The sequence below is a fragment of the Ursus maritimus genome, unplaced genomic scaffold (genome assembly GCF_017311325.1).
Source record: "Ursus maritimus isolate PB19 unplaced genomic scaffold, ASM1731132v1 scaffold_31, whole genome shotgun sequence".
Taxonomy (NCBI): Eukaryota; Metazoa; Chordata; class Mammalia; order Carnivora; family Ursidae; genus Ursus; species Ursus maritimus.
This window is the reverse complement of record NW_024425675.1, coordinates 7864109-7888468: the sequence shown is the minus strand read 5'-3', so window position 1 is coordinate 7888468 and position 24360 is coordinate 7864109. Positions and strand designations below refer to the sequence as shown.

Here is a 24360-nt window from a genome sequence, read left to right as displayed (position 1 = left end):
AGAGAGAGACAGCCAGCAAGAGAGGGAACACAAGCAGGGGGAGTGGGAGAGGAAGAAGCAGGCTCCCAGTGGAGGAGCCCGATGCGGGGCTCAATCCCAGGACTCCGGGATCACGCCCTGAGCCGAAGGCAGATGCCCAACGACTGAGCCACCCAGGTGCCCCTAGTTCTCAATCTTGGCTGTACCCTACTATCTATCACTTGGAAGGACTTTAAAAAGTGGCCAGTTTGTAAATCCAGAGCCTCCCTTTACTGCCTCTGCATGAGTAAATAAGGAACTTTGGATCGTTGACTATTTACGTTATTATCTCTACTTAAAAAAATACATCATACTGATATGGTCCTGTCCTGGAGATTTTTACTCCCCTTTTCTAAATAGTAATTTTTGTGGCAGTTTTCCCATTTTTCCACATACTTGAATGAAAGCCTCACATCACAACTCTGAGAACTCAAATGGTCTCCTTTTAGTTATATATTAAAATATAAACTCCACAGAAGCAGAAACCAAGTGAATTTGCTTAATACTGTGTTCCCAAGACATGATACACAGGTCAATAATGTTTTTTTGAATGAATGAATGATAACCACCAGCAGTGGGGCATGTATGTGCCAAGTGCTGCTTAACTACGTAAAGTGATTTCATTTACTTCTGACAAACAGCCCTATACCCTATTAAGCTAATTTTAGAGATAAGGAAGCGTAATCTCTAAAATTTGGGGAATTTGCTGAACATCACACTGCCAGTCAGTCAATAATGTAGCCAGAGCTCTACATTATGTCATTCTGATTCCAAAAGCCATGTTTTTAACCACTATACTATCCTGTTTGAGAAGAAGGCAAGGAAGAGAAAAAAGAGAAATGAAAAGAGGAGGAAGAGATCCCTGGGTGGCTCAGCTGGTTAACCATCTGCCTTCAGCTCCAGTCATGATCCCAGGGTCCTGGGATTGAGTCCCACATCAGGCTCCCTGTGTAGTAGGGAGCCTGCTTCTCCCCCTGCTTGTGTGCGCCCTCCCTCTCTCTAGTAAATAAATAAATAAGAGTAGGTAAAAATCTCAGACAATACAGTCTTAGTTTGTGATCCTTTAGAAATTCTAGCAAAACCTTTATAGCCCCTTCTACTAGAAGTTTGAGGCCTTCACTTTTTGATTCTCCATGAACAGGATCACATTAAAGTCATGGTCACCTACAGCCTATGGGCTGATAGTTCTCCCCCTCTATTGGTTGATATGTGTTAATCTGTTGGTTAAAATATGGGGCTTTTGAACACTTACAAACTTGCAATCTCTCAATAGAGAGGAATGCAAATAGTCTAAGATTTGCTATATATGCAAATTTATGTAAATTTTCAAATGTTATCTAATACAGTATTTTATCTGCATTAGGAATAAGTCAGCTTTTCCCTATTCATGACAGCAGGGCTGGATCTTAAAACCACATCTTTTCCTCTTAAGAAGGAACAATATTTTGCTATTTTCTTTGTAATTTTGTAGGCAAATATACTTTCACTCAACAAATGTTTATCTGATGTCACAGAGATACCATTCTGGTGGGAGACAACCAATAAATGAAATATATATTATATGGCAAAGAGTAAAAGAAAAATAGAGCAGGGTGAGAGATAATAGTGGGGTACCATTTATATAGAATTCTCAGAGGAAAGACCTTTCTGATAAGGTGAGATTCAAGTAGAGAACTAAAGAAGTGATACAGTGTGAACCAAGTAGGACCAAAGGGGAAGAACATTCCAGGCTGGATAGTAGGGCAAAGGTCCTCAGACATGCCTGGTATTTTGGAGAAAAAGTGGAGAGAGAGATGGGGGGAAATGATCAAGTAAAAAAGTAACTGGATATGAAACCAGAAGTAATGTGGATGGGGGTAGTTCACTCATAGACCATGGGAGGAACTTTGGCTTTTATTCTGAGATGGGAAGCCATTGGTGGGTTTTAAGATAGAAATAATACTGACTTGTAAACAGATCACTCCGACTGCTGTGTGAGCTAGTAAACCCTGTGAAAGCAGATGAGTTAGGAGGCCTTTTCTATGGCCTAGGGATAAGATGGTGACTTGGACCAGAATGAATGTGACAGAATTAGTGACCAAAGATCAGACTCTGAGTATATTTTGAAGATAATACTGGTGGCATTTGCTGATGGAGTAGATGAGATATGAAAGAATCAAGAACTCCAAAGTCTCTAGTCTCAACTGGAAGAATGGAGTTGCCATTTCATGAAATAGGGAAGACCTAATCAGAATTTATTTGGGGGGGGGGGAATTAAGAGTTTGGTTGTGGATAACTCAGGTTTGTGATACCTGGACATTTGAGCAGTACAGTAGGCAGTTGTGAGCCTAGTGTTCAGGGGAAAGGTATAGGCTGGAGATTCAAACATGGATTTCATTTAGCCAGAGACATGGGTAGGATTGCTTAGTGAGGGAGACCAGAGATCAGAGAAGCAGTCCAAGTTGTGAGATTTGAATCTTAGGGCACTCCAACATTTTGAGGCTAAAAATTAGGAGGAACCAGCAAGAAGACTAAGCAACCTTTTAAGGAAGAGAAGCAAGAAAGACAGAATGGAATCCTGGCAGGCCAGATAAAGAGCTTCAGGAAGAAAGTAACTCACCATCTGTGTCAAATGCTGCTGACAGGTTGAAATGAGATGGAGATTGAAAATAAAAATTGGATTTGAGAACATGGAGGTTACTGATGATATTGAGCAGTTTCACAGTGGAGTGAGATCAAGTCTGATTTGTGGATTTAAGAGAGGCGTAAGGGGAGAAGTTTGTACAGAAGAGCAAATCAAAGTGGGGCAGGGTATTTGGAGGGAGAGAAAAGTCAAGTTTTGTTTTTTTTAAAGATGGTAGCTATTAAGACATGTTTATAAGTTGACAGAAGTGATCCAGTTGAGAGGAAAAAAATTCGTTAAGGAAAGCATACAATTCCAAGAGTAAAATGGAATTCAGGGAAAAGATGGTAACTCTGATCCTAGGAACTTTGACAGTTATCCATAGTTACAGGAGTGTGGCAGTGAATTCAGATGTAGGTTGGTAGGAGCAATGGTTGAGTAGGAGGGAGCTGTTGTTGATTTCTGATTTTTTTTCTATTTCCCTAGAGAGACAAGAAGCAAGATAATGCCTTACTCAGAATGAGGAGTGGGGGATGTCTTCTCACTTTAAAAGACATTAAACAGCTATTTAAGAGCTGGGTAAATGGATTAGGGAAATAAGCCTGGGGGGTGTGGTGAATACAAGGACCTCGGGCCAGTTAGGATGGCTGTTCTTCTCCAGCCAAGTTCAACTGCTCTGCTGCAAGCGCACAGTGAATTAACCAGGAGTGTGGTTCAGACAGGTAAAATGGAAGGAGAGAGAAGGAAAGGATTGACGGTATTTCTAAAGGATTTATAGCACTGGATAATGGAATCTAAAATAGGCAGTGAGTTTCTTAAAAATGGGTATAACATTTAGAAAGGGACCTTTACTAAGTGGTTGAAATTTATTTGAGGGAGTTCTGTTAAAGAACAGCGTTAGGTTCCTGAGAGACTTAGGTCACATTTTCATCAATGTGTTTCTATTTAGACAGCTTATTTTATATATATTGTTGATTCCTTAATACTGAACTCATCATGGCCAAGGGCACTAATGATAAGCCTGAAATGGTATCTAGGACATGTTTTCTCCACCAGGCACATCACGTCTTGTGCTTAGGATTACCAGACAGCACTTCAGCGCTATGCTTCGAGGGGCACTTAAAAAAGCAAAACCACCGATAAGCATGAAAAGTGCAAAAACCCTGAAAGTATATATATTGTGAAAAGTACATTTATTTACAGTATGAGAACAGAATAAACCAGTGTTGTCTTGTTAAACTCAACTGGGAATGTTAAATTTTTCATCACTATGCATGTCCATGACTGCTATGCATACTATTTGGTGATTACAAATTTTAATGAGTAGGCAAATTTGTAAATATAGGATCTATGAGGACTACATTGCCTTGTACAGTTTCCTCCAGTTTGCTGCTTTTGATCAAATGATATATATCAAAATTTCAGCACATGATTACCATCAAATTAGTAATAAATTTTGCTGCCAGTTTTCAAAAAGTTTCTGCATACGATAGATATACTACTTTGTGTACTCTGCAAATCTACCTTCTGTCTTCAACGTGTTACAAAAATGTTAGAAATTGCACATAAGGGGCAGCTGGGTCGTTCAGTCCGTTCAGCTGAAACTCTTGGTTTCAGCTGCGGTAGTGATCTGAGTGCTCCCTGTTCAGCAGGAGTAGGTTTGAGATTCTTCCCCCTCTGCTCCCCCCCCACCCCCGCCACGCTCTGAAATAAATAAAATCTTTAAAGAAAAGAAATTGTACATAAAACGCAAGGTTTTTAATTTTTTTCCCATTTCAGTCATTGGCTGTCTTTTTAGTTACTGGTAGTTTATGAGGGCATTAAGTAGGTTTCTATTACTGGTTCTCGAAAACAGCAATAATCCTGACATCTGGCAGGTGGATGTGACAAATAAGGCTACGTAATAATTTCTTTCAATCAATTGTGATTTCAGGGCCCCCCACATCATTCCTTCTCTTCACTAGGCCCAGCAGTAAGGAAACTTGTTGGATACCAAGTCAGTTACTTTTTGATACTGGTTTTTGGTGGGGTCTTATTTCTTCTGGTTTGTTTCCTCTTCTACCTTTTTCTTCTATGCAAATATCTACTTTGTGTTTATTACAATCTTTTCGTTAAATTAATGCTGCCTTATAAGGAATTTAGAGCAGGGGGGAAAAGCCCCACCTGAGTATCACCCACTACCCTCAAGTAAAGCTTAATTTTGGGGGGTATATTGGATTCCCCCCTCCCAATATGCCAATGCTGGTATTGTGTCTGTAGCGGTCTATAAAATCCAATTCGTCGTAGCTGCATTTAGCACACCCTATGCCTTTATTCACATGCACAACGTCCGCATGGATGTTCTTTCACCAAAGGATTCAGCGAGGAAGAGAAACTAGAAGAGAAAAATGGGAAATAAAGAAAGGAGAGGGTGGGGAGGACACAGACGGGGGGGACGGGCGGAGGGGGAGGGGAGGAAAACAGGAAACAAGGATGAGGCGGTTCAACACCTTCCCCCAGTAACCGATTCCCGCTCCCCGTCAGCCTTGGTTTCCATTCACCGCCCGCAGCGGCGCACCCTCCTCTAACTGGGCACGTCCACCTTACAGCCGCACCGGCGCACGGCCTCCCGGCATTCGGTACGACACCCCTTAACTCCTGCGTCTGTCCTCGCTCGGCAAGCTCGCTCTCCTGCACACTTCCGGGGGTGAGACTTACTTTTCTACCGTGCCGACCGGCGAGCTCCAGGAAGCCCCGGCCCACCCAAGGCCGGCCGCGCGCTCGGCGCACGGTCTGAGGCAGGTGCCCACGCCGGGGTTCCGGCTCCCGGGAGCGGGCCGCAGGGAGCAGCGGCACGCTCCCCACCTCCCCAAGGGCAGCTGCCGTCGCTGCCGACCGAGGAAGCGTCTTGGTAACCGCCCGCCGGCCGCCTAACCGGGGGGTTTCCGACCACCCCGCCGGAGCCCGAAGGGGCGGGGGCCGGCGGCCGGAGAGCTCACCCAAGGGCACCCTCCCACCCCCGCGCCTCTGGGCGCACGCGCAGCAGCCGCAGCCTCCTTTATTTAGTCCGTGATGGCTCCTCTCGCGCCCCACCGTCCTCCTCCCGAAGACGGCTCCCACCCCGCGCACCCCGGAGCCCCCGGGACCAGCCTCGAGCAGGTCCCCGAGCGGGAGTATCCCTAAACTGGAACGGCAGCAGCCGGACTTGCGCGTGAGGAAACGAAGCGGCAACCGGAAAGAGCTGACGGGTCGCGAGGAGGCAGGCCAGGCCTCAGAGGAAGAGGAAGGCCGGGGCGAGCCGAGGTTTGCCGAAGGCGGCGTTCCGGAGCCGCACGGGGCGGGGAGGAAGGCAGAGGGTGGGAGAGGAGGGGCGCGGCGGAAACTGCCGAGGTTTTCCGAAGGCCGCGGCGTCCGAGTTGCCCGGATGTAGTTGGTGGAGCGGCAGCGGCGGCACCGGCGGCGGCGGCGGCGGCGGCAGGAGGCGGAGGAGAAGGACCAGGCAGCGGCGGCGACGGGGGGAGGAGGGGAGGAGGCGGCGGAGCAGGAGGAAGAGAAGGCGGAGGAGGCAGTAGCTCTCCGCGGGGCTGAGCCGGACGCGTCTTCTTGCCCCCCTCCCCCCGGTTCGCCGCTGCCGCCGTGTAGTTGGCGCGGGTGCCCGGGCTGAGAGTGAGCGTGGTGTCGGCGGAGGGAGATGGCCCGGGAACGCCGGCGCCAGTAACGGGGAGGTGCTGAGAGTCGCCGAGGGCGCGCCGGGCCCTGGTGCCGGTGCTGCCGCCCGCCCGCCGCCTGCGCGCCCGCCCGCCCGCCTCTCGCGGCCTCTCTCCCCCTCCCCCGACACACACTCACAGGCCGGGCATTGATGGTAATGTATGCGAGGAAACAGCAGAGACTCAGTGATGGGTAAATTGTCTTTTCGTTTCGGGCCGGGCCGCAGCGCGGGCGGGGGGCGGTGGCGGCGGCGGCGCGGGGGGCTGTTCCTCCTTATCTGGTGCTGGCCGAGCCGCCATTTTTGTTGTTAACCCTGATCCGGATCGGGCTGGGAGGAGGAGCAGCCGCGCGAGCGGGCGAGGACGGAGTGAGTGTGGAGGCAGTGGAGGGCCGGGTTCTCGGCGTTTCGCCCTCGTTACCGCCTTTCAGCCGGCTGTTTGTGTGTGGGGTGTGTGTGTGGTGTGTGTGGGGGGGCTCATTGCCGGTACGTTTGGTAGGTCTCCCGCGGGGAGGGGCGCTGGGGGGGGAACCCGTTTTCTTCCTCCCACCCGAGGTGTCTCATATCGCTGTGTCTCTTCCTGTTTTTCAGCTGTCACGACCGGAGGGGGGACTCGCAGCCTTACCAGGTACCAGCCGAGGCCGGGGTGGAGGGGTGGGTGGGGGGACGGAGGGGAAGGGAGGAACTGCTACTCGAGCGCAGGCTTCAGAAGTCGCTACAGGCCCTTCGGTGCAACAAATCTGAAACTAGCACCGCGGGTCCCCTTAAAATTTTGTGTTTGGTTCTGTTAGCGCTCTCCAGCAACGTTTAGTGACTTATTTTGACAGGTGACTGGAGGAAGTTCAGGGTGGTTTTTCTTTTTCTTTTTTTTTTTTTTTTTTAGGAAAAAAATCATTCCTGGCCAGGAAGGACCTAACTCGATTATTTCGGTGTGAGGGAATCGATGGGATGAGATAATGATAGGTGACTTCTGAGCCATATTTATTGTATATGGGAACTGAAAGTTAACGTAATGATCCTTAAATTAGATGGAAAGCTTGGGAAGAAAACAGCTAATTGATTTGCAACTCATTATGTGTGTCCTAAACTATCCTTTCCCCATTTTAATTGTTTTTAGTACAAATAGTTGAGTTACTAGTGAAAGTGCTTTTCTCTTTGTAAGAATTGAGATCTTTGGATACTTGGATAATTCGTTCTATGGTCAGAAGTCTTTATGGGTAATTCATTCTAATATAGATGGTTCTAGGTAGGTGGGTTCCTTTTTGTTACTGCGGTTTCTGCATGTAAAGTTTTTTAAAATTGTGATAGAAGTGGGCCGTTTTGCGGGGGAAATCTCATAAATGGTAACTATCAGATGACACCAGGAATAAGTACTTTCTACTTTCTACACCTAATTATTTAAAGGAGTTTCTAAGCTGATGGTTCTGTTACTGGCTAGCATGATTTGTTAAAAGCTGAAGTTAAAAACCCTAGGTCCCTTGGTGTATAAAACATTGTTCATTATCTTTGGCTAGTCAAAAGATTAAACCCTGTTGATTCTGCTCCTCTGAAACATACTAATTACCTGTAGTGAAAGACTGGTTTATTATGGTTGTCTTAAATGTGTGTCAGAATAAAACTAAACCATTGTGAGGGAGTTCCATTAAATTATGTTAGAAATATTCACCAACATTTTTATACCTTGAAATAATTTTCTATACCTGCAAGAGTAGGTAAGTTAGGTGTGAAATGGTTTTTTTGGATCAAAAAATTGGAGAAACTGATGTTTTGGTTTTTTTTAGGTTTGCAGAAACATGCTTATGCTTATGTATACTGTGTCTATGCATATCAGTTGTAGAACACAGGATTACATTAGTACTCAAGATGAAACTAGTACACTAGTTTCTACTTTGGATTAAACTTTGTAATTGCCAGAAAAATGTACCAAGGTGTTTTTTTTTTTTTGTAGTTAAAAGATATTTAATGAATTTTTGTTTTTTTAAAACGTGATATGTGCAAGAAGCCTTATAATAAATCTTAGGTTCTTAGGTGTTGTCTGAATAACTTAAAGGCAGAATTGAAAATAGAAATTTTAATTTTATAAGTTCATAAACTGAAGTTAATATGTCAAATTTTATGATAAAATCATTTAGGAAGTTAAGTTTAAAGTTTCAATTCTTTCTCTCTTTTTTTTGGGGGGGTGATGTTTTACAGGCACTTAAGTATTCATCGAAGAGTCACCCCAGTAGCGGTGATCACAGACATGAAAAAATGCGAGACGCCGCAGATCCTTCACCACCAAATAAAATGTTGCGGAGATCTGATAGTCCTGAAAACAAATATAGTGACAGCACAGGTCACAGTAAGGCCAAAAATGTGCATATTCACAGAGTTAGAGAGAGGGATGGTGGTGAGTAGCTTTTTTGATGAAACTTCCACATATATTCAACTATAGCTCTCTGTAAAACAATAGGTGGCAGTGATATTTCCAGCTTGGGGACATTACCATCTGATTGTCTTCAAAATATTTTATTTCTGTTAATTTACTTAATTCCTAAACAAGTTACTGTAGAAATAAGGTATTGAGCTGATCATCTTAAAATGGATACCAATGGCTTGTCATAAGAGAATGCGTTTATGAATATAACCTACCAAATGCTCTATTAATGATGAGAGAAGTGCAGGACGTTTTTCCAAGAAAAGAACTTTTACCTTTTCAAGTGAAGCCTTCAGTTTATTTGGCTCAGTTTGAGAGTCTTGTTGCTGCTTAAATTTATTTTTATAAGGAGTTCAAATGTGTTTCCTACTGATAAATTATGAATTTAACAGCTTAGTACAATTTTCAAGATATTTTTCAAGTTAAACCACCTGTGATCATAAAATTCTTTTGGGTTTTTGTTGTTAGCATTTAAAATGTTACTTTCCACATTCTCCAGGATTTTATTAATGTAATTTTTATACTGTGTTTGTACAAATACTCAACTTTTTTAAAGTTAGTCTCATTTTTTTGGTACAGTGCTGTTACTTATTCACTTATTACCCTGCCTCAAGCTCTTTGTGGTAGGAGGCCAAGAAAAAGTAAATAAATTCAGTAACTATTTTCAGATTTAATTTGTCCAGAATTTACCAAAAAATTGGAATTCATATCTAAAGCATGTATTGAGGCACAAACCATTTTCACTAGAGTAATTAAAACATGTTTTTTCGCACTATAAGATCTTCTATTGCTTAATAGATAACATGTTTGAGATACATAAATACAACAGTGATTGTGTTTTCAGAAGCTTCTAAGGAAACTCAAATGAGTGCCATGTGGCTTTCTGTCCATGAGCTTCTTAATACTTTGCTCACTTTTAAAATATCCTGAATCTTCTGGTCCTCTTTTTCTGCCTCTTAGGATGGAGGTCATCTTTATTCATTGTGATCAGATAATCAGAAATGCGGGTCTCCTCTGTCCATAGTTACTGGGTTGAGGAAATTAATGGTCAGAAGATAGCATTGAAATGAAAGAATTTAATACTTACTGGATGGAAGGAGAATATAGTTCTGTTGAATATAGCTATAGCTTTGTGCCACTAATGAAGATAAACTATATTTTGTTTGTATGTAACCAGTAGGAGGTGGGTTTGGTTATTAAAGTGTTAGAAGTCCTTTGATGGCAAAATTACTTAAAGATTTTTAATTTTGTCGGTAAATTTTCCAGTGTTACGGTTTGAGATGATACTATTTTCAGTTACTCTTCTTCAGTGGATTTCATTTTAAATGTTAGCTCTTGGAAGGCAGGTACTTCCAGGTACTCTTGGAAGGCAGGTAATTGTGTTGAACTGTGCTTTATTTTTAAAATTTTGGTGATTGTGACAAAATAGGATGTGGTACTTCATCTCTTTACAGATAAGTATCTTAGGTTTTCTTTTGGTGATTGTGATCTGGTTAATGTATCTTCTGTCTCCAAATCCAGGAAGAAGTCAGTTTAGGCTCTGGGAAAGTTCTGTAAATGCTTTCGAACATTCACAGTTAACTATACCTGATAATTCCTTTATAGGTGAAATCCCAAGACCATTCTGTTACTTACTCATTCAACAAACATGGGGCAACAATTGTGTGGTATTCCTGGAAAGTAAAGATAAAATGTGATCCTGGTCTTGAAAAAGTAGTTTGAAAGGCTTTGACTCTTGCCAGCTAGTGGTGGTTTTAGCTGCTAACTTTTTCTATACTCTTTTTTCTTCATGTTGATTTTAATTTTGCTTCCTGTATGAACTCCAGATACTTCTAGGCTTTTAGTTTTCTTTTTATTTGCATCTGGTTGCTGATGCTTCATTTGTAAGAAACTTCTAATTTTTCTGATCTAGTCATTTGCTAAGTTAGGCCCCACTTTCTAATTTGCTTTTAATTGTTCATCTGTCTTCCTTGAGCCTTTTAACTAATAAAATAGCTCCATTTCTATCTACCATTTCTCATATGCCTGGCTGCCATATTCCTTTATACTATGTATAAGTAATAAATACAATATATGAGATATGCATTTTGAAGCTTGGAGTGTCTCTTTGATGTTAATTCTTTCAGATGTGAAGTGGTCATTCTTTCCTCATTTAATACTTAGATATTTAGTTGCTATACACTGACTCCTGGTATTTTGTGTTATTGCCGATATGTGTTTGAAACTGAGTTTTTTAAAGTACATAAGTATGATTTTTTTATTACAGGCATTTGTATTCTTTTAGATTTTTATTTATTTATTTAAAAGATTTATTTATTTATTTATTCGACAGAGATAGAGACAGCCAGCGAGAGAGGGAACACAAGCAGGGGGAGTGGGAGAGGAAGAAGCAGGCCCATAGCGGAAGAGCCTGATGTGGGGCTCGATCCTGGATCGCCAGGATCACGCCCTGAGCCGAAGGCAGACGCCCAACCGCTGTGCCACCCAGGCGCCCCTAGATTTTTATTTTTAAACAAATGTAAATTATATATATAAGTACTTGTATATGTAAAGTCAAAACTATTTTCCAAAGTTAAATACAGTGAGTTGGATTATCTGTGCAGCTGTGTAAGTAACTTAAGAACAGATTATGGGGTGCCTGGGTGACTCAGTCAGTTAAGTGACTCTTGATTTCAGCGCAGGTCATCATCTCGGTTGTGAGAGACAGCCCCACATCAGGCTACACACTGGGCCTGGAGCCTGCTTAAGATTCTCTCCCTTTTCCCCTTCCTCCTTCCCCCTCTCCCTCTTAAGAAAAAAAAAAAAAAACAACTTTAAGAACAGGTTACTATATTGTTTATTGATCTAATATCGGATGTGTTATTTTCATTTTAGGGTTTTTAAAAAAACCTAGTCTTTAGTAAATATCTACTAACTTAAGAGCCTATGTGCTGTGATTTGTAACTTGCATTTTACAAATCAGGTTAACAAATGTAGAACTTAAAAAAACCAAGGTTGGGCTTTACTGGCATCTATCTACATCACAACGTATTTTTTACAGTGAGTACTAGATTTCTTTTATGGCACCTTGGATTTCCTTAGAAAGTGCCGGTTCGGAAGTAATGTGTAAAAGGACTTTAAGTAATATACTAGGAAAAGTAAAAACAAGGAGAAAGATTGTCAGTTGTAGAAATCTTTAGTTTAAAAAAGACTTACTATAGCGTAGTATGTACAGTTAAGAGAGTTAGATTTTGTCCTTTTCGGATTTATTAAAGGGAATGTAGATTATTGTAAATTAAGGGAAGTTATGTGAGAGTATAAGTTACTTAAACGATTCTTTAACTTGGTGAATCGAGTTATTTTTATATTCCATGATTTATCTGCAAAACAGTCTTTTGTTTAAAAATAACCAAAAGCAAGAATCTTAAGGTACAATCATTAGATTTGTTTTTATAGCTTAAACATGTTTTTTAAAAGCGTGGCTGACATCCAGACCGCACAAGCATGATAGTACAGTACATGTTGAATTCGTACTTTTCGTGGAATTTTAAAAACACTTTCTCTTTAGTTATTAAAGTATGTCTTTCTTGAGGACCTGTTTTAAATGATTATTTTATCAAGTAACTTTAAGAATGATGATAGTACAGGTGAGTTTAGGAATGAAAGTTATTTTTACAAGGATTCCGGAAAGCTGTTCCACAAAACTTCAGCCTCTTGGGGGTTGTCCCATTTTTCACATTATCCCTCTCAGAATTATTTGTAAGAGACTTACTGTAAGATACATTTGGAATACTTGTTAGACACCTCTTTTTTGGGGAGATAGCTTAACTAAATGGACTAATCGAAAAATATTCTTCATTGGTTTCCTTAGCATTTAGATATCTTTGTGTACAAAAGTAAGGTTCCCTTTAGTGGTTTTGGTAACCATTGTTTCTAAAGATTTGAAAAAATTTTAGCTGCATGGTGAAAGTTTTTATCTTGTCATTTAGCCATTTTTGGAAATATTTGGAAATGTATTTTCATCTAATTTTCAAACAAAGGATACCATATAACATTTGAAGAAATTGTTCTGTAGGGATTATTTGGGGGTAATTGGTGCTTTTATAGTTTTTAAAATACAATTTAGTAATGTTTGAATCTTTTCGCATTGGGTGATAGACTGATACTTGGGTAACACACAAGGCCTTATGGTTATTCAGGTAACCTTATGTTTTGAATAAAATGAAATGTGCTTTGCATTTGTAATGCTAGAAAGTATAAAAATGAACAGTCTCATTTGATCCTCCTGTTGCTCTTTGAAGGTAGAACAGATAGCATCCGTTTTATGGTTTTACAAATGAGAGAAAATTTACTTGAATAAAATTGAATAGTGGCAGAGCTGACTCTAGAAATTGGTCCTTTCTATTCTGGTAAATTGTTCACAGTGTCAGAGAGGAAACATTTAGGCATAACGATAGCTTATTTGGTGAGTGTTTACTATAGCACAAATTAACTTAAAGTCATATACTCTTGTATTTTAATGCTTTCACCCAACTTCCTTGGTGGTTATACCTAATTTGGTCCTTATCAAAGCCACGATGTTGACATTGGCACAATATATGTGTGTAGTTCTAGACCAAGATAGCACATCAGTGTTTTACTTTTTTAAAGAGTTTTAATGTGAAAGTTTGCCAAAATTTTCGTTTGGAAGCAGCCATTTTTCTCAAGCCCTCATATTCAGTACTTAAAGCAACTTGGAAATTTCATACAGAATGTAAAGTTTATTAATACCTTGGATTTCAGTCCAGTGAAATAGGAGGTAAATATTACCTATTTTTATTGATCCATGCTTTATAATATAGTGAAGTAGGCAGATACATTTGCATTGGATCTCCATAAGTCAGTTAAAGACCACAGGAAATAGGTATTCCATTTCAAGAGAAACAGATTAGTGATCCTAATATTTCAGTTCTTCAGTGTTTTTTTTTTTATTTTATAAAGTATATACATCCTAGACATATGTGCATGTATTTGAACACATCCATGTCATTTGTCTTAATCATCACTTTTTAACATTTTTGTTATTTTTGAAGGGATGGCTATGTGTTGTTAATGATACAATGGTATTTCTATTTCACAACCAAAAATATTTTGGAATGGTTCACTTTAAACTTTTAAGGCAGTCTTAATTGAACTGTTTTTTAGTTGTGCAAGATGTATTTAAATTTTTTGGTATAACATATACTTAGGATTTTGGGTCCATAATTCACAGAAAACTAGATCGTCTCTGTTGTGTCTGCTTATTGTTTTCTGTTGTGCAGAATGGTTGTGGTGTATGTAGTTTATCATTTTGTTATGATGCTGGAAAGAGTGAAGGTAGCGATGAGCTGGGGCATCTTTACAGGGATTCTGTAAGTGGGACCACATCTGTAACTATTCTGCTTCTGGGACTCTACTAAGTACTGGAGATACTATCTGTTAATCATTTCAAAACCAGTTATTTAGGTCTCGCAAATGTCTCCTAAGAGTCTCTTTTGTACTTATTTATGTGATTCTTCGTAATTTTGAAAGCCCCTTTACACTGTTTCTCATCTGATCCCACAACAGCCCTTTGAAATAGACTGATGAAGCTTATTCCTGTTTAAGTGGGAATATAATTTGAAGGTAGAGCTAGGGTGTTTACTATATAGCTAAGACACTGGCTTTCCAATTTTAACAATTAATAGTAGCTTAAATACTTCACTTGGATTTTAGTTGTAACCACTTCTCAATACTTAAAATACAACCATTATACTCCTAGCTACCACCTTCTCTTACCAGGACTCTGCAAAAGCCTCTGAATGGTGTTCTTTTTGCATCACACAATTATCTCCCCCACCCCCGCCCTAACAGTCCAGAGTGGTCCAGTTAAAATGCTGGTCAGCTCACATCACTCTCTTTCTGAAAACACTCCAGTGACTCCCTGTTACTTACAAGGCCTATAAAAGACCCTGTGTAAGCTGATGTCTGTTTCTTCAGCTTCCTCACCGACCACTCTCGCCCTTGTTTGTGCTGCTCTGTCCATTCTGGCCTTAACAGGAAGAAGAGTACTGCATGTTATGCTTCTCTCTGGGATGTTCATCTTTTTGTGTGTCCTCCTGGTGCACTGTCAACTTGTAATGTGCTTAAATGTCACCATCTCCCAGAGGCTTTCCGTACACTTCCTGATCAGTCCGAAACAGCCATCCCCATCACTGTCTATACTTTCATTGATTGTTCTTCCTTGTACTTTCCATGACCTGATGTTATTTATAGTCATTCTGCTATAACCTGACTTGTGTGTCTCTCAAATTCATCATGCTATGCAAAATCCCACCACAGGATTTATGGGAAAAGTGTTTAGGGGCACGTTAAAGAGATAGGAACCTAACAAAAATAATAGCATGACATATTAAATGGTTAAGAAGTATATTAACAGTATAATAAATGTGGTACTTCATCTTCCTAAAGACCTGAAATTAGCTTGTGGGAGGTGGGCATCTTTTGAAAGGGTTGCAGCTTGTGAGTTACTGTGAAGTGATGGAAGGAGGGTTATCTGAAATAACCCTCTGAAAGTTGTAACACTAATTGTGGATGGATATGATTCATAACTCACAGGATAAATTGAGGTAGCTGGCATCTTTGGGGTGTGTGCTTTGTGAATTCCTGTGTAGCTTGGTTCATCCGGGCACAGCTAGTTTTTTCACAGGTGAAACTTCTCATAAGTGGGAAATTTGTGTTATGCTCTGATAATTTCTTGATTTATCGATAGTGCTGGAACAAATGTGCATTTTCAAATACCAGTTAGTAGCAGAACTAACTATAGTTTAGCTTTTCGTTGCTTGTCTTCTGTGGAATATACTCTACCAGAACAGGGAGTGAATTTGTTTTGTTAACTTGTATTCCTCTTGCCTAGAGTAGTGCCTGACACCTTGTAGCATTTCAGTAAATGGGTGGCTAGAATAATATTGGAATTGTTATTATGATTTAAAGGAAACGAAATGCAGTTTTGTGGAACAGTGCTTCTTAAACTTGAATGTGTATAGTAATCACCTGGGGATCTTGGCTGAAATGCATATTCTAGTTAATGTGAGCCACAAATGCAAATTACATGTGTGGTTTCTGGTATTCCGTTGAAGTAAAAAAATTAATTTTAGCGTATTTTCTAACCTAGTATGTCCAGAATATTATCATTTCAACATGTACTTGCTATTTTTAAAGCTATTAGTAAGATTCTTTACATTCCTGGTTTTGTGCGAAGTCTTTGAAATTCAGTATTTTACACTTAATTTTTATAGCACCTTTCAGTTTGGACTAGCGGTATTTCATGTGCTCACTTGCCACATGTAGTTAGTGGCTATTGGACAGCACAGTTGTGGAGAATATGATTACTCTGTTGGTCTTTCTAGCTTCACACATACCACTCTATTTCTCTAAAGAAAATTTTTAAATGCCTGATATCTGAAATAACCATGTAAATGCAAGGTATGGTTAAAGTTAATGAATCCTTGAACTATATGGTGCTCTTGTACTAAAAATTTTCTCTGTTAGGATACATTTATCAGAAAAATTAGAGAAAGGGGGGAAATAAAATTGCCTTAAATCCTGTCATTTGGAATTAATCGGTTTTCATAGGATACATTGTCCTAAAATATCAGAAGGGTTTTAAAAATAGTTTCCGGAATTTTTATTAAAATATTTTCATATTCTGTTATGCCCCCCTTTTTTTGGCTTGTATTTAATATTTGTGTAGCGGGTTCAGTGGACACTTGATAGTGACAGTATCAGTCTTAGAGGACTGACTAGGAATACTTCTTAGTTGGTTCTTAGAGAGTATTTCTACTTCTTTTTATCCTTAACTGATGTACTGAAGTCTTCTTTCAGTTAGATGAGTGTTTAAGTCTAGGCTCTGATCCTTGTAGTTAGGTGATGTTAGGCACGCTACAAAATTTGAGTTTTTGCGTTCACTCCCTTAGGGTTGTGGAAATTATGCATCTAAAATGCTTTTAAAGCACATAGCTAAGTGCCTGGATTGTGACGCCCTAAATGATTAGGTTTGCTCTTACTCCTATGACTAAGTTAGTGTCAGATCAGCAACTGTAGGTCTCAAGCTACTATTCTCTAGAGTTAGGAAGGAAAACACTGGGTATTTCAGTTGCCAAACTGTGAAGAGCCTGGCAAGTGAGAGCTACATGAAGGGGGCGCTAGGGCAATTCTCACTTGGTGCCTGCTCATGCCCAGGACTTTGCAGTTCAGAGATTTTTAGAATAGATGTAAGGATAATTTCCCCAGATTTGGCTGCTTTATTAGAATCATCTGAGAAGCTTTTAAAGCAACAAGTTTCTTGACTTCCTCTGAATGACCATGAGTCAGAGCAGTAGGGGATGTAACCTAGAAAACTGAATTTTTAAATAAACATGGATTTATTTTAGATACTTACAAACTGCAGATCTAGGGAGAATACGTGGAAGAGGAGGAATAACTCCAAGTGGGACATTAATCATTTGGAATCTAGAAGTCTAGAGTTTATTATTTGCCAGATCATGTTAATTTGTTATCTTGCATTTTAAAGAATTTTCTCTTTGACTTTGTTTCTTGCTGTATAGATTGTACAGTTTGTGCACATTAAACAAGCTAGCTTAGTATCCTGTGGCATGGACATGTAATGCCCCACAGTAGAACTAATGCTGGACAGTAGAGGAGTTTCTAACCAGTACCAGCAGCTGGCAGGCCAGTGAGATATATTTGGGTAGTATCAGGAGCTACTGTGATTGCTTTTTAGATAAAATTGTCTTCGGCACTCTGTATCCTCCTCCGCCTACCTCCCAATCCCTGTGCCTTCCTGTTGTCTTGAGACTGTTGAGTGGTAAACTTTAGTTTTTGTTTCAAAAATAGGTTTCACCTATTGGTGTACTCAGTCTGGTTTGAGGTGTTAGCAGATCATTTTCTTGAAGTAATTGATTTGTGAAGAATAATTTTGCAGACTTCCAACTTCATAAAAATGTGTGCTGGTTGATCATGGAAACATTGATTGTAATACGAAAAAGCTAGGAAGTTGGAACACAGTATGATAGGCTGTAAGAAGTAGTGTTTTCAGGTGCCTGGGTGGCTTAGTCGGTTGGGTATCTGCCTTCGGCTTGGGTCATCATTCCGGGGCACTGGGATCGAGTCCTGCATCGGGCTCCCTCTCTCTCTCTTAAATAAATAAATCTCAAAAAAAAAAAAAAAGTAGTAGTGTTCTCTGCTGCCTGTGGCCTTTTCTGTGGTGCTTTGGTCCAGTTTCTGTTCCTGCAATGTTTTGGCTCCTTACCAGGGTTTTAAAGCATTTGTATTTAATACTGTATGCATAAATATCTGAGTCTTTCTTTATCACAGGACATTTAAATTATAAAAAATACTAAGGGTTAAGTCACAAAGCTGTACTTGATAAAACTGTAGACTAACCTTAATTTTATATTTTTGTGTAATTATGATAATTCCTTTTTAATATAACTGTTAAATGTCAGTGTTGATTATTTTGGAAAAACAGGACAAAGTGCTTAGCCTTTAAAATCTCCCTTTTGATTTGGGCCAGTTTTATTATTACCTTGACTAGGAGTGGGTGAGTCCCAGACACTGACTCATGTAGGGATGTTCTTGATTTCTTGGGAAGAACAGGTTTCAAAATGCAGCATTCATTTTAGTATTTTGATGTTTAAACTATTATTTTCAGTACAGGCATTAGGAGGTGGAACCCTTACCTTACTGTTTAATTTAGTGTATTAGTTGATTTTCGTTTTCATCATAACTATAAAAATAGTTCATGGAAAGACTTAAAGTAAGTATGGTCAATCTTGAGCAGGAGAACTACTGGGAGCCCTTACTCCTAGCTGTTTAATCGACTTTGTCAGCACATGTGTTTAGCGTAGTTAAGGGATTATACACTATTCACTACTTTTTCCCTCCTATGTCCTTGCACATTGGCACATTATACATTTAGGATTTGAAATTGTCCTTTTGTGTGCTGATTTTGGGCACATTAGCTAGCTTTTGGTTATATAAAGCTATATGTTACTAGCATTGCTTGTAATTAGGATTTGGATTAAGATGGTGGAAGTAGAATTGAAAGAGAATTACAGTTGATATGAATACTTTGGCATCAGATTGATGAGAAATGCTAAGGAAGAGCTCAAGCTTGAACCTGATACGTGGGAGAATCCAAGAGATAGAGGGTGTGGGGGCGTAGAAAGTTAGATTTTAGACATGTTATGTTACTGGGTTACTTCTTTTGCTTTTATAATCTTGTTTAGAATTTTGCTATATAGGAACCATATCAAAATTTCACTAATGTGGACACTTCTCCGTTCTACTTTGATAATGTAGAATGGGTTGCGTTAAAAACATCTTACATTATCTATTTTAAAACAAAAAGGTTTATTTAATTTTTATAAAATCAGGACAGTATCCAAAGAGAAAACAGTTACAACAATGAAAGCACGTTCAAGGTAGTCATTACATGCAGTTCTTGCTAATTGCATGTTTTATTTCTTCTTTAAAAGTAGAACGGGCGGGCGCCTGGGTGGCTCAGTCGGTTGAGTGTCTGCCTTTTGGCTCGAGTCTTGGTCCACGGGTTCTGGGGTCAAGCCCACTGAATCTGCTCTCTCTGCATCTGCCTCCCACCTCCTAGCCCAGCTTATGCTCACACTCTCTTTCTCAAATAAAAAAAATGAGAACAGCAGTGTTGATGCAAGGTAGAATATACAGTTCTACTGCAGCCCCTCACTGTAGTTTTATATGAGGTTAAATCGTACAATACTGCTATTTCTATAACTAAAAAAAATAATCCTCAGTTTCATGTGGTTTCAGCTAAGCATATTCTGCTTCTTGTTAGGGTAGTCCCCTTGTTTTTCAGAAACATCTAGGATGTACTTAAATATATTTTCCTGCCTCGATAATTTTTTTTAATGTTTATTGCCAAAGATGGGCATCCATCTAATGTTCATTGTGTTGATAATGAACATCCTTATTTCTGACTTCAGTGGGCATACTTCCATAGTTTCACCTTTAAGAATGCTGCTTTTAGTTTTTTGGTAGATACTTCACCAAGTAAGATATTTTCCTTTTCCTAGTTTGCCAGGAATATTTATCAGAAGTGAATCTTGATGAATCCATGCTTTTTCTGCAGATGTTAAGAAATGATCATCTGGTTCTTTTTCAGTTCATTAATATAATAAATTACAATAGGTTTCTTGATGAAGTACCTGTTCTTGGTCGTGGGATTTGTCATTTTGATGTGCTAATTTTTATTTGACTTTTTAAATTTTTTGCTTTTATATCCACAAATGAGAAGCACTGTTGAAAATGGATGAGAAACATTTGTCTTTTTCTGTGCCCTGAAGCAGTTTAAATGGTACCAGAAGTAACTTTCTGAAAGCTGTGGTTGAATTCTGCTGTAAAACTCTGCTGTTACTGCCTTAGTGAGTGGTAGAACTTTAGCTCTTTTCACATTTTTTATATGGTTATTGACTCCCTTTTCCTGCCACCTTTAATATTTTATTAGAAAATGTATTGATAGTTTAAAATTTCTATATATCAACAGTTTGACTCTTTTCTTGTAGATAGTAGTAACTTTTAATATTGTTACTCCTATACTTTTTAAGAGTCAGACTTAACCAAAGACTCATTTCTTGTATTGGTATTTTTAAACAAGCTACAGAGAAACAACTCTGGTTTCTGCTTTTTATTTCAGTTCTTATTGGATTCTTCTTTGGCCTTAATTTCTTCAGTTGAATAGTTTATTTTGATTGTTTTATTGAAAGCATCTAAACATGTAAATTTTCTAAACTTTACCGCTTTGTTCATACTGCATAGGTTTTGATGCAGTTATAGAGTGATTGCATTTTTATTCAAGTCTAGATGTGATTCTCATTTTGTTCTTTTCTCTCTTGTAGCCCAGGAGTATTTGGGAGTACCTTAAAAAATTTTTTTTTTAAAGTTTTTATGTGTTTATTTTATTTATTTATTTATTTTTAAAGATTTTATTTATTTATTCGACAGAGATAGAGACAGCCAGCGAGAGAAGGAACACAAGCAGGGGGAGTGGGAGAGAAGGAAGCAGGCTCCTAGCGGAGGAGCCTGATGTGGGGCTCGATCCCGTAACGCGGGGATCACGCCCTGAGCCGAAGGCAGATGCCTAACCGCTGTGCCACCCAGGCACCCCTTATGTGTTTATTTTAGAATAAGAGCGTGCACACACAGGCGTGTGGGGGTCGGAGGCCGAGGGAGAAGAAGAGAGAGCGTCCCAATCAGAGTCCCTCCTGAGCATGGAGCCCAGTGTGTGGCTTGATCTCATGACCCCGAGATCACGACCTGAGCTGAAATCATGAGTTTGGAGCCTTAACCAACTGAGCCACCCAGGCGCCCCTTAAAAATGTTTAGTGGATTTTATAAACCAGTATTTTAAAAGTTACTACTACCTTTCTGTTAAATTCCAGTTTTATTGGCCTGTTGGAATTAAGGTTTTTTTCCTTATCAGAATAATTATTGTAAGTATTTTGTGGATGTTTGAAAATAACGTATTTATGGTACAGAGGATTCTGTCAGATCAAGTTCTTTAATTATGTAGCATAACTGTATAATACAGATCTTTAGTAATCTTAATTTTTACTTCACTTGTTTTCTGACGGGTGAGAAAATTTTCCATTGTGATAGTGGATTTCACTTCTCATTCTTTAAAACATTTTTTGCCTCACGTGTTTTATCTGTTTGCATGAAGATTTATAACTAATATTTTTTATGAGTGGTAATCTGAAGTTTTGTATGCCCTGACATGTCTTCCTTTGTCCTTATACAAGAAGAATGATCTTTTGTCTAGATTAAAAAATATGAATCCTTTTTCTCCCCCCCCCCCAACAAGATATTTCTAAATTGGTGATTACCATTCATTGTTGCAGGTAAAAAGTCTGTTCTCAAACCTGGTTCTTTTTATGTATAGTTCTCCCTTATGATGTTATGTCTTTTACTTTAACTCTCCCATCCCCTAGCTGGAGAGCCTTTAGGATTTTTATTTTTCTTTCTCCTAATGTGTAAAATTTCACCAGTGTCTCTTTGTAACTGGAATATTTTTTCATACTCCGTATGGCTGTTTTCATCAAAAGAGACCCCTTAGAGTTGTTCCCTCCTCCTCCTGCTACCCTCTACCTCTTTAAAAAAAATTTTTTTTTTTAAGGTTTTATTTATTTGAGAGAGCGTGTGCATGAGCAAGAGAGCACAGGCGTGGGGAGGAGCAGAGGGAGAGGGAGAAGCAGGCTCCCCTGCAGCAGGCTCCCTGCTGAGCAGGGAGCCCCATGTGGGGCTCTATCCCAGGACCCCTGAGATCATGACCTGAGCTGAAGGCAGATGCTTAACTGAGCCACCCAGGTGCCCCTTAAAATTGTTTTTGACTCTTAACCTTTTGGAACTTTTGTTAGATGTCTTTTGATTATATTCTACTTCTCTCTTTATTGGTAAATAGTACTTGGATACTTTGGATACTTTTTGAGTGAAAATATGTTGTAGTCTGGAGAGAATTCCTTGGCATATTTCTTCCAGCATTCTAATTAGATTTAAAGATGTGTTCATTTCATTCACCTGTTGAAAGTTTTATTTTGGACAGTCTACTTTTAATATTTTTATAACCTATAATTTTATGAATCTGGTTCGGTAGAAATACTCTGGGAATTTAAATTATATTTTAGTTTTTTCCACGTCAGATAGGTTTCCTCAGAAGGTTTTCTTTTTGAGTTTGGCACTTCTCTTCCATATTATTGGGTTCCACGGATGTTTGCTGTTGGTAGCTGACTGTTCACATTTGGGAATGAATGTCTAGGTTAGCCACTGTCCAATCGAACGTTTATGTGGTTGAAAATGTTCAAGGTCTGAGCTGTCCATATGGTAGCCACTATCCACATGTGCTCATTGAACATTTGAAATGTGGCTAGTAGAACTATGAAATTCAGGTTTTAATATTATTTAATTTAAATTAAGCCCATTGCCATTATGCTACTTCTCTCCTCACTTGAACTGCTTTTTTTTGGACCTGTTAATGATCTCTTTGTTAACAGGTCCACTGAAAACCTTTGGATTCACAAGTTCTTTGAAGTGATTTTTCCTTCTTTTATTGATATATGTATCTATCACAAAATACATATATGTGTGTGTATATATTTGTGTGTGTGTGTGTGTGTGTGTGTGTATAAAATGCTGGATTTCTTTCTGTGCTGTTTTCATCTCATTACCTGTATTGAATAGTTAGTATTCCCTGAGGTGTTCTGTCCTTGCTGCTGCTTGTTCTGTAAATCCTACTCGTTGGTTTCCAGGGCCACATGTCTTTTTGCTTTTTAAGCATATTTCATATGGTGTCCCATAAATAACTTCCCTAAATTCTGTTCCTGAATTGATTATTCCATGGTTAATGCTTCTAGAAAGTCATCCTTGATTTCCTTTTCCTTTTCTTCTGTCTTTAGAGGGGAATTCTAGACCTCATTGTCCTCTTAACTATTGCAGCATCATTTTAACAGATGTTTTGTTTCATTCCTCATGCATTGCTGTCTGAGTAAAAATTTTAGACTAAATTTAAACATATTATTCATTAACTCTTAAAGTCTTCATTGATATTGTATTGACAACATAATTGTCTAAATATGACTTTCCTCCTTCCTCGTGTACTTATCTGATGTACATAGAAGACAGATGAAAAGGGAATACTGTTATGTTCACTCCAGAGATCTGGCATCTCAGAATAGATTTTTGCTTGTAAATATAGCTTGAAAATTGGAAGAATTTAAAATCTGAGTCATCCTTGCCAGGAGTCCAAAATTCTCCTTTTCTCAACCCACCCTCCCTCTCTCTGTACTACGGTCATGTAAATCTACCTACCCCGTCCTAGAACATCAAATTGCTGTTGCCCTTATATATGTTTTTATAGCTAAAACTGTCCTCTAATCCTACCACATTTTTTTTTCTTGGCAAGCCTCTGAATCCTTCAAGATCCCAGTCCTTTATTGTATGAAGACTTTCTTGAACCTTTTTCTATCACTCTTTTATAGGAAATTGTAATTGTTTGCATATGTGATTTGCCTCCTATACTGTAAGCTCTGAGAAGGGAGAGACTGCTTTAATTTTTACTATATCAGGACCTGGCATATAAATGCAGGTGTTCAATAATGTTAAATGTCTTACATGCCATTTGACATGTCTAGTACGTGTCAGAAATAAGTGAGTGGTAATAACATTCAGGAAATTAATCGGTTTCAAGTTAAAGTTAATTTTTCAGGTGCAGTTAAGAGTAAAATAGTAAGAATTTACTGTTTTAGAATTCCTAAAGTGGTTGAACTTGCTTTTGTGCTTTTCATGAAGGAAGCAAATAGTTTATTCAGACCTTCAGGAAAATACATAAAGTTTTAGTTACTTAAAAACAATTGTGTATGTGATCGATAATGTTAATTTCACCACATTACTAGTCTCTTAAGTAGCTCTAATTTTTAGACTAATATCAGTAGCTTTATTATAATCTTGCAGATGTATGTATTTTAAATTCTACAGACTTACTAGTCTTAACTGTTCCTTTCCTAAATTATTGTTTCTCAGACCCTCTTAAGTTCATGCCCCACTATAGAGTTTTACTTTTTGTAGTACATTAGGCAG

The 24360-nt window shown here is 39.1% G+C and overlaps 1 protein-coding gene across 5 annotated transcripts in view; it reads left to right on the top strand.

Moving 5' to 3' along the window:
- Nucleotides 1-5770: 5770 nt before the first annotated feature.
- The window catches only part of WAC (WW domain containing adaptor with coiled-coil), an 83918-nt gene continuing 65328 nt past the window's right edge, over nucleotides 5771-24360 (top strand). Inside the window, exons 1-3 of one of the 5 annotated variants that reach the window (XM_040645296.1) lie at nucleotides 5771-5902; nucleotides 6897-6933; nucleotides 8499-8694. In XM_040645296.1, the coding sequence (XP_040501230.1) occupies nucleotides 8556-8694 (139 nt within the window). In that variant the 5' untranslated portion in view covers nucleotides 5771-5902; nucleotides 6897-6933; nucleotides 8499-8555. Of the gene's footprint in view, nucleotides 5903-6105; nucleotides 6500-6896; nucleotides 6934-8480; nucleotides 8695-24360 lie in introns of those variants that run through there. The other 4 variants (XM_040645295.1, XM_040645298.1, XM_040645294.1 and 1 more) reach the window with 4 other exon arrangements.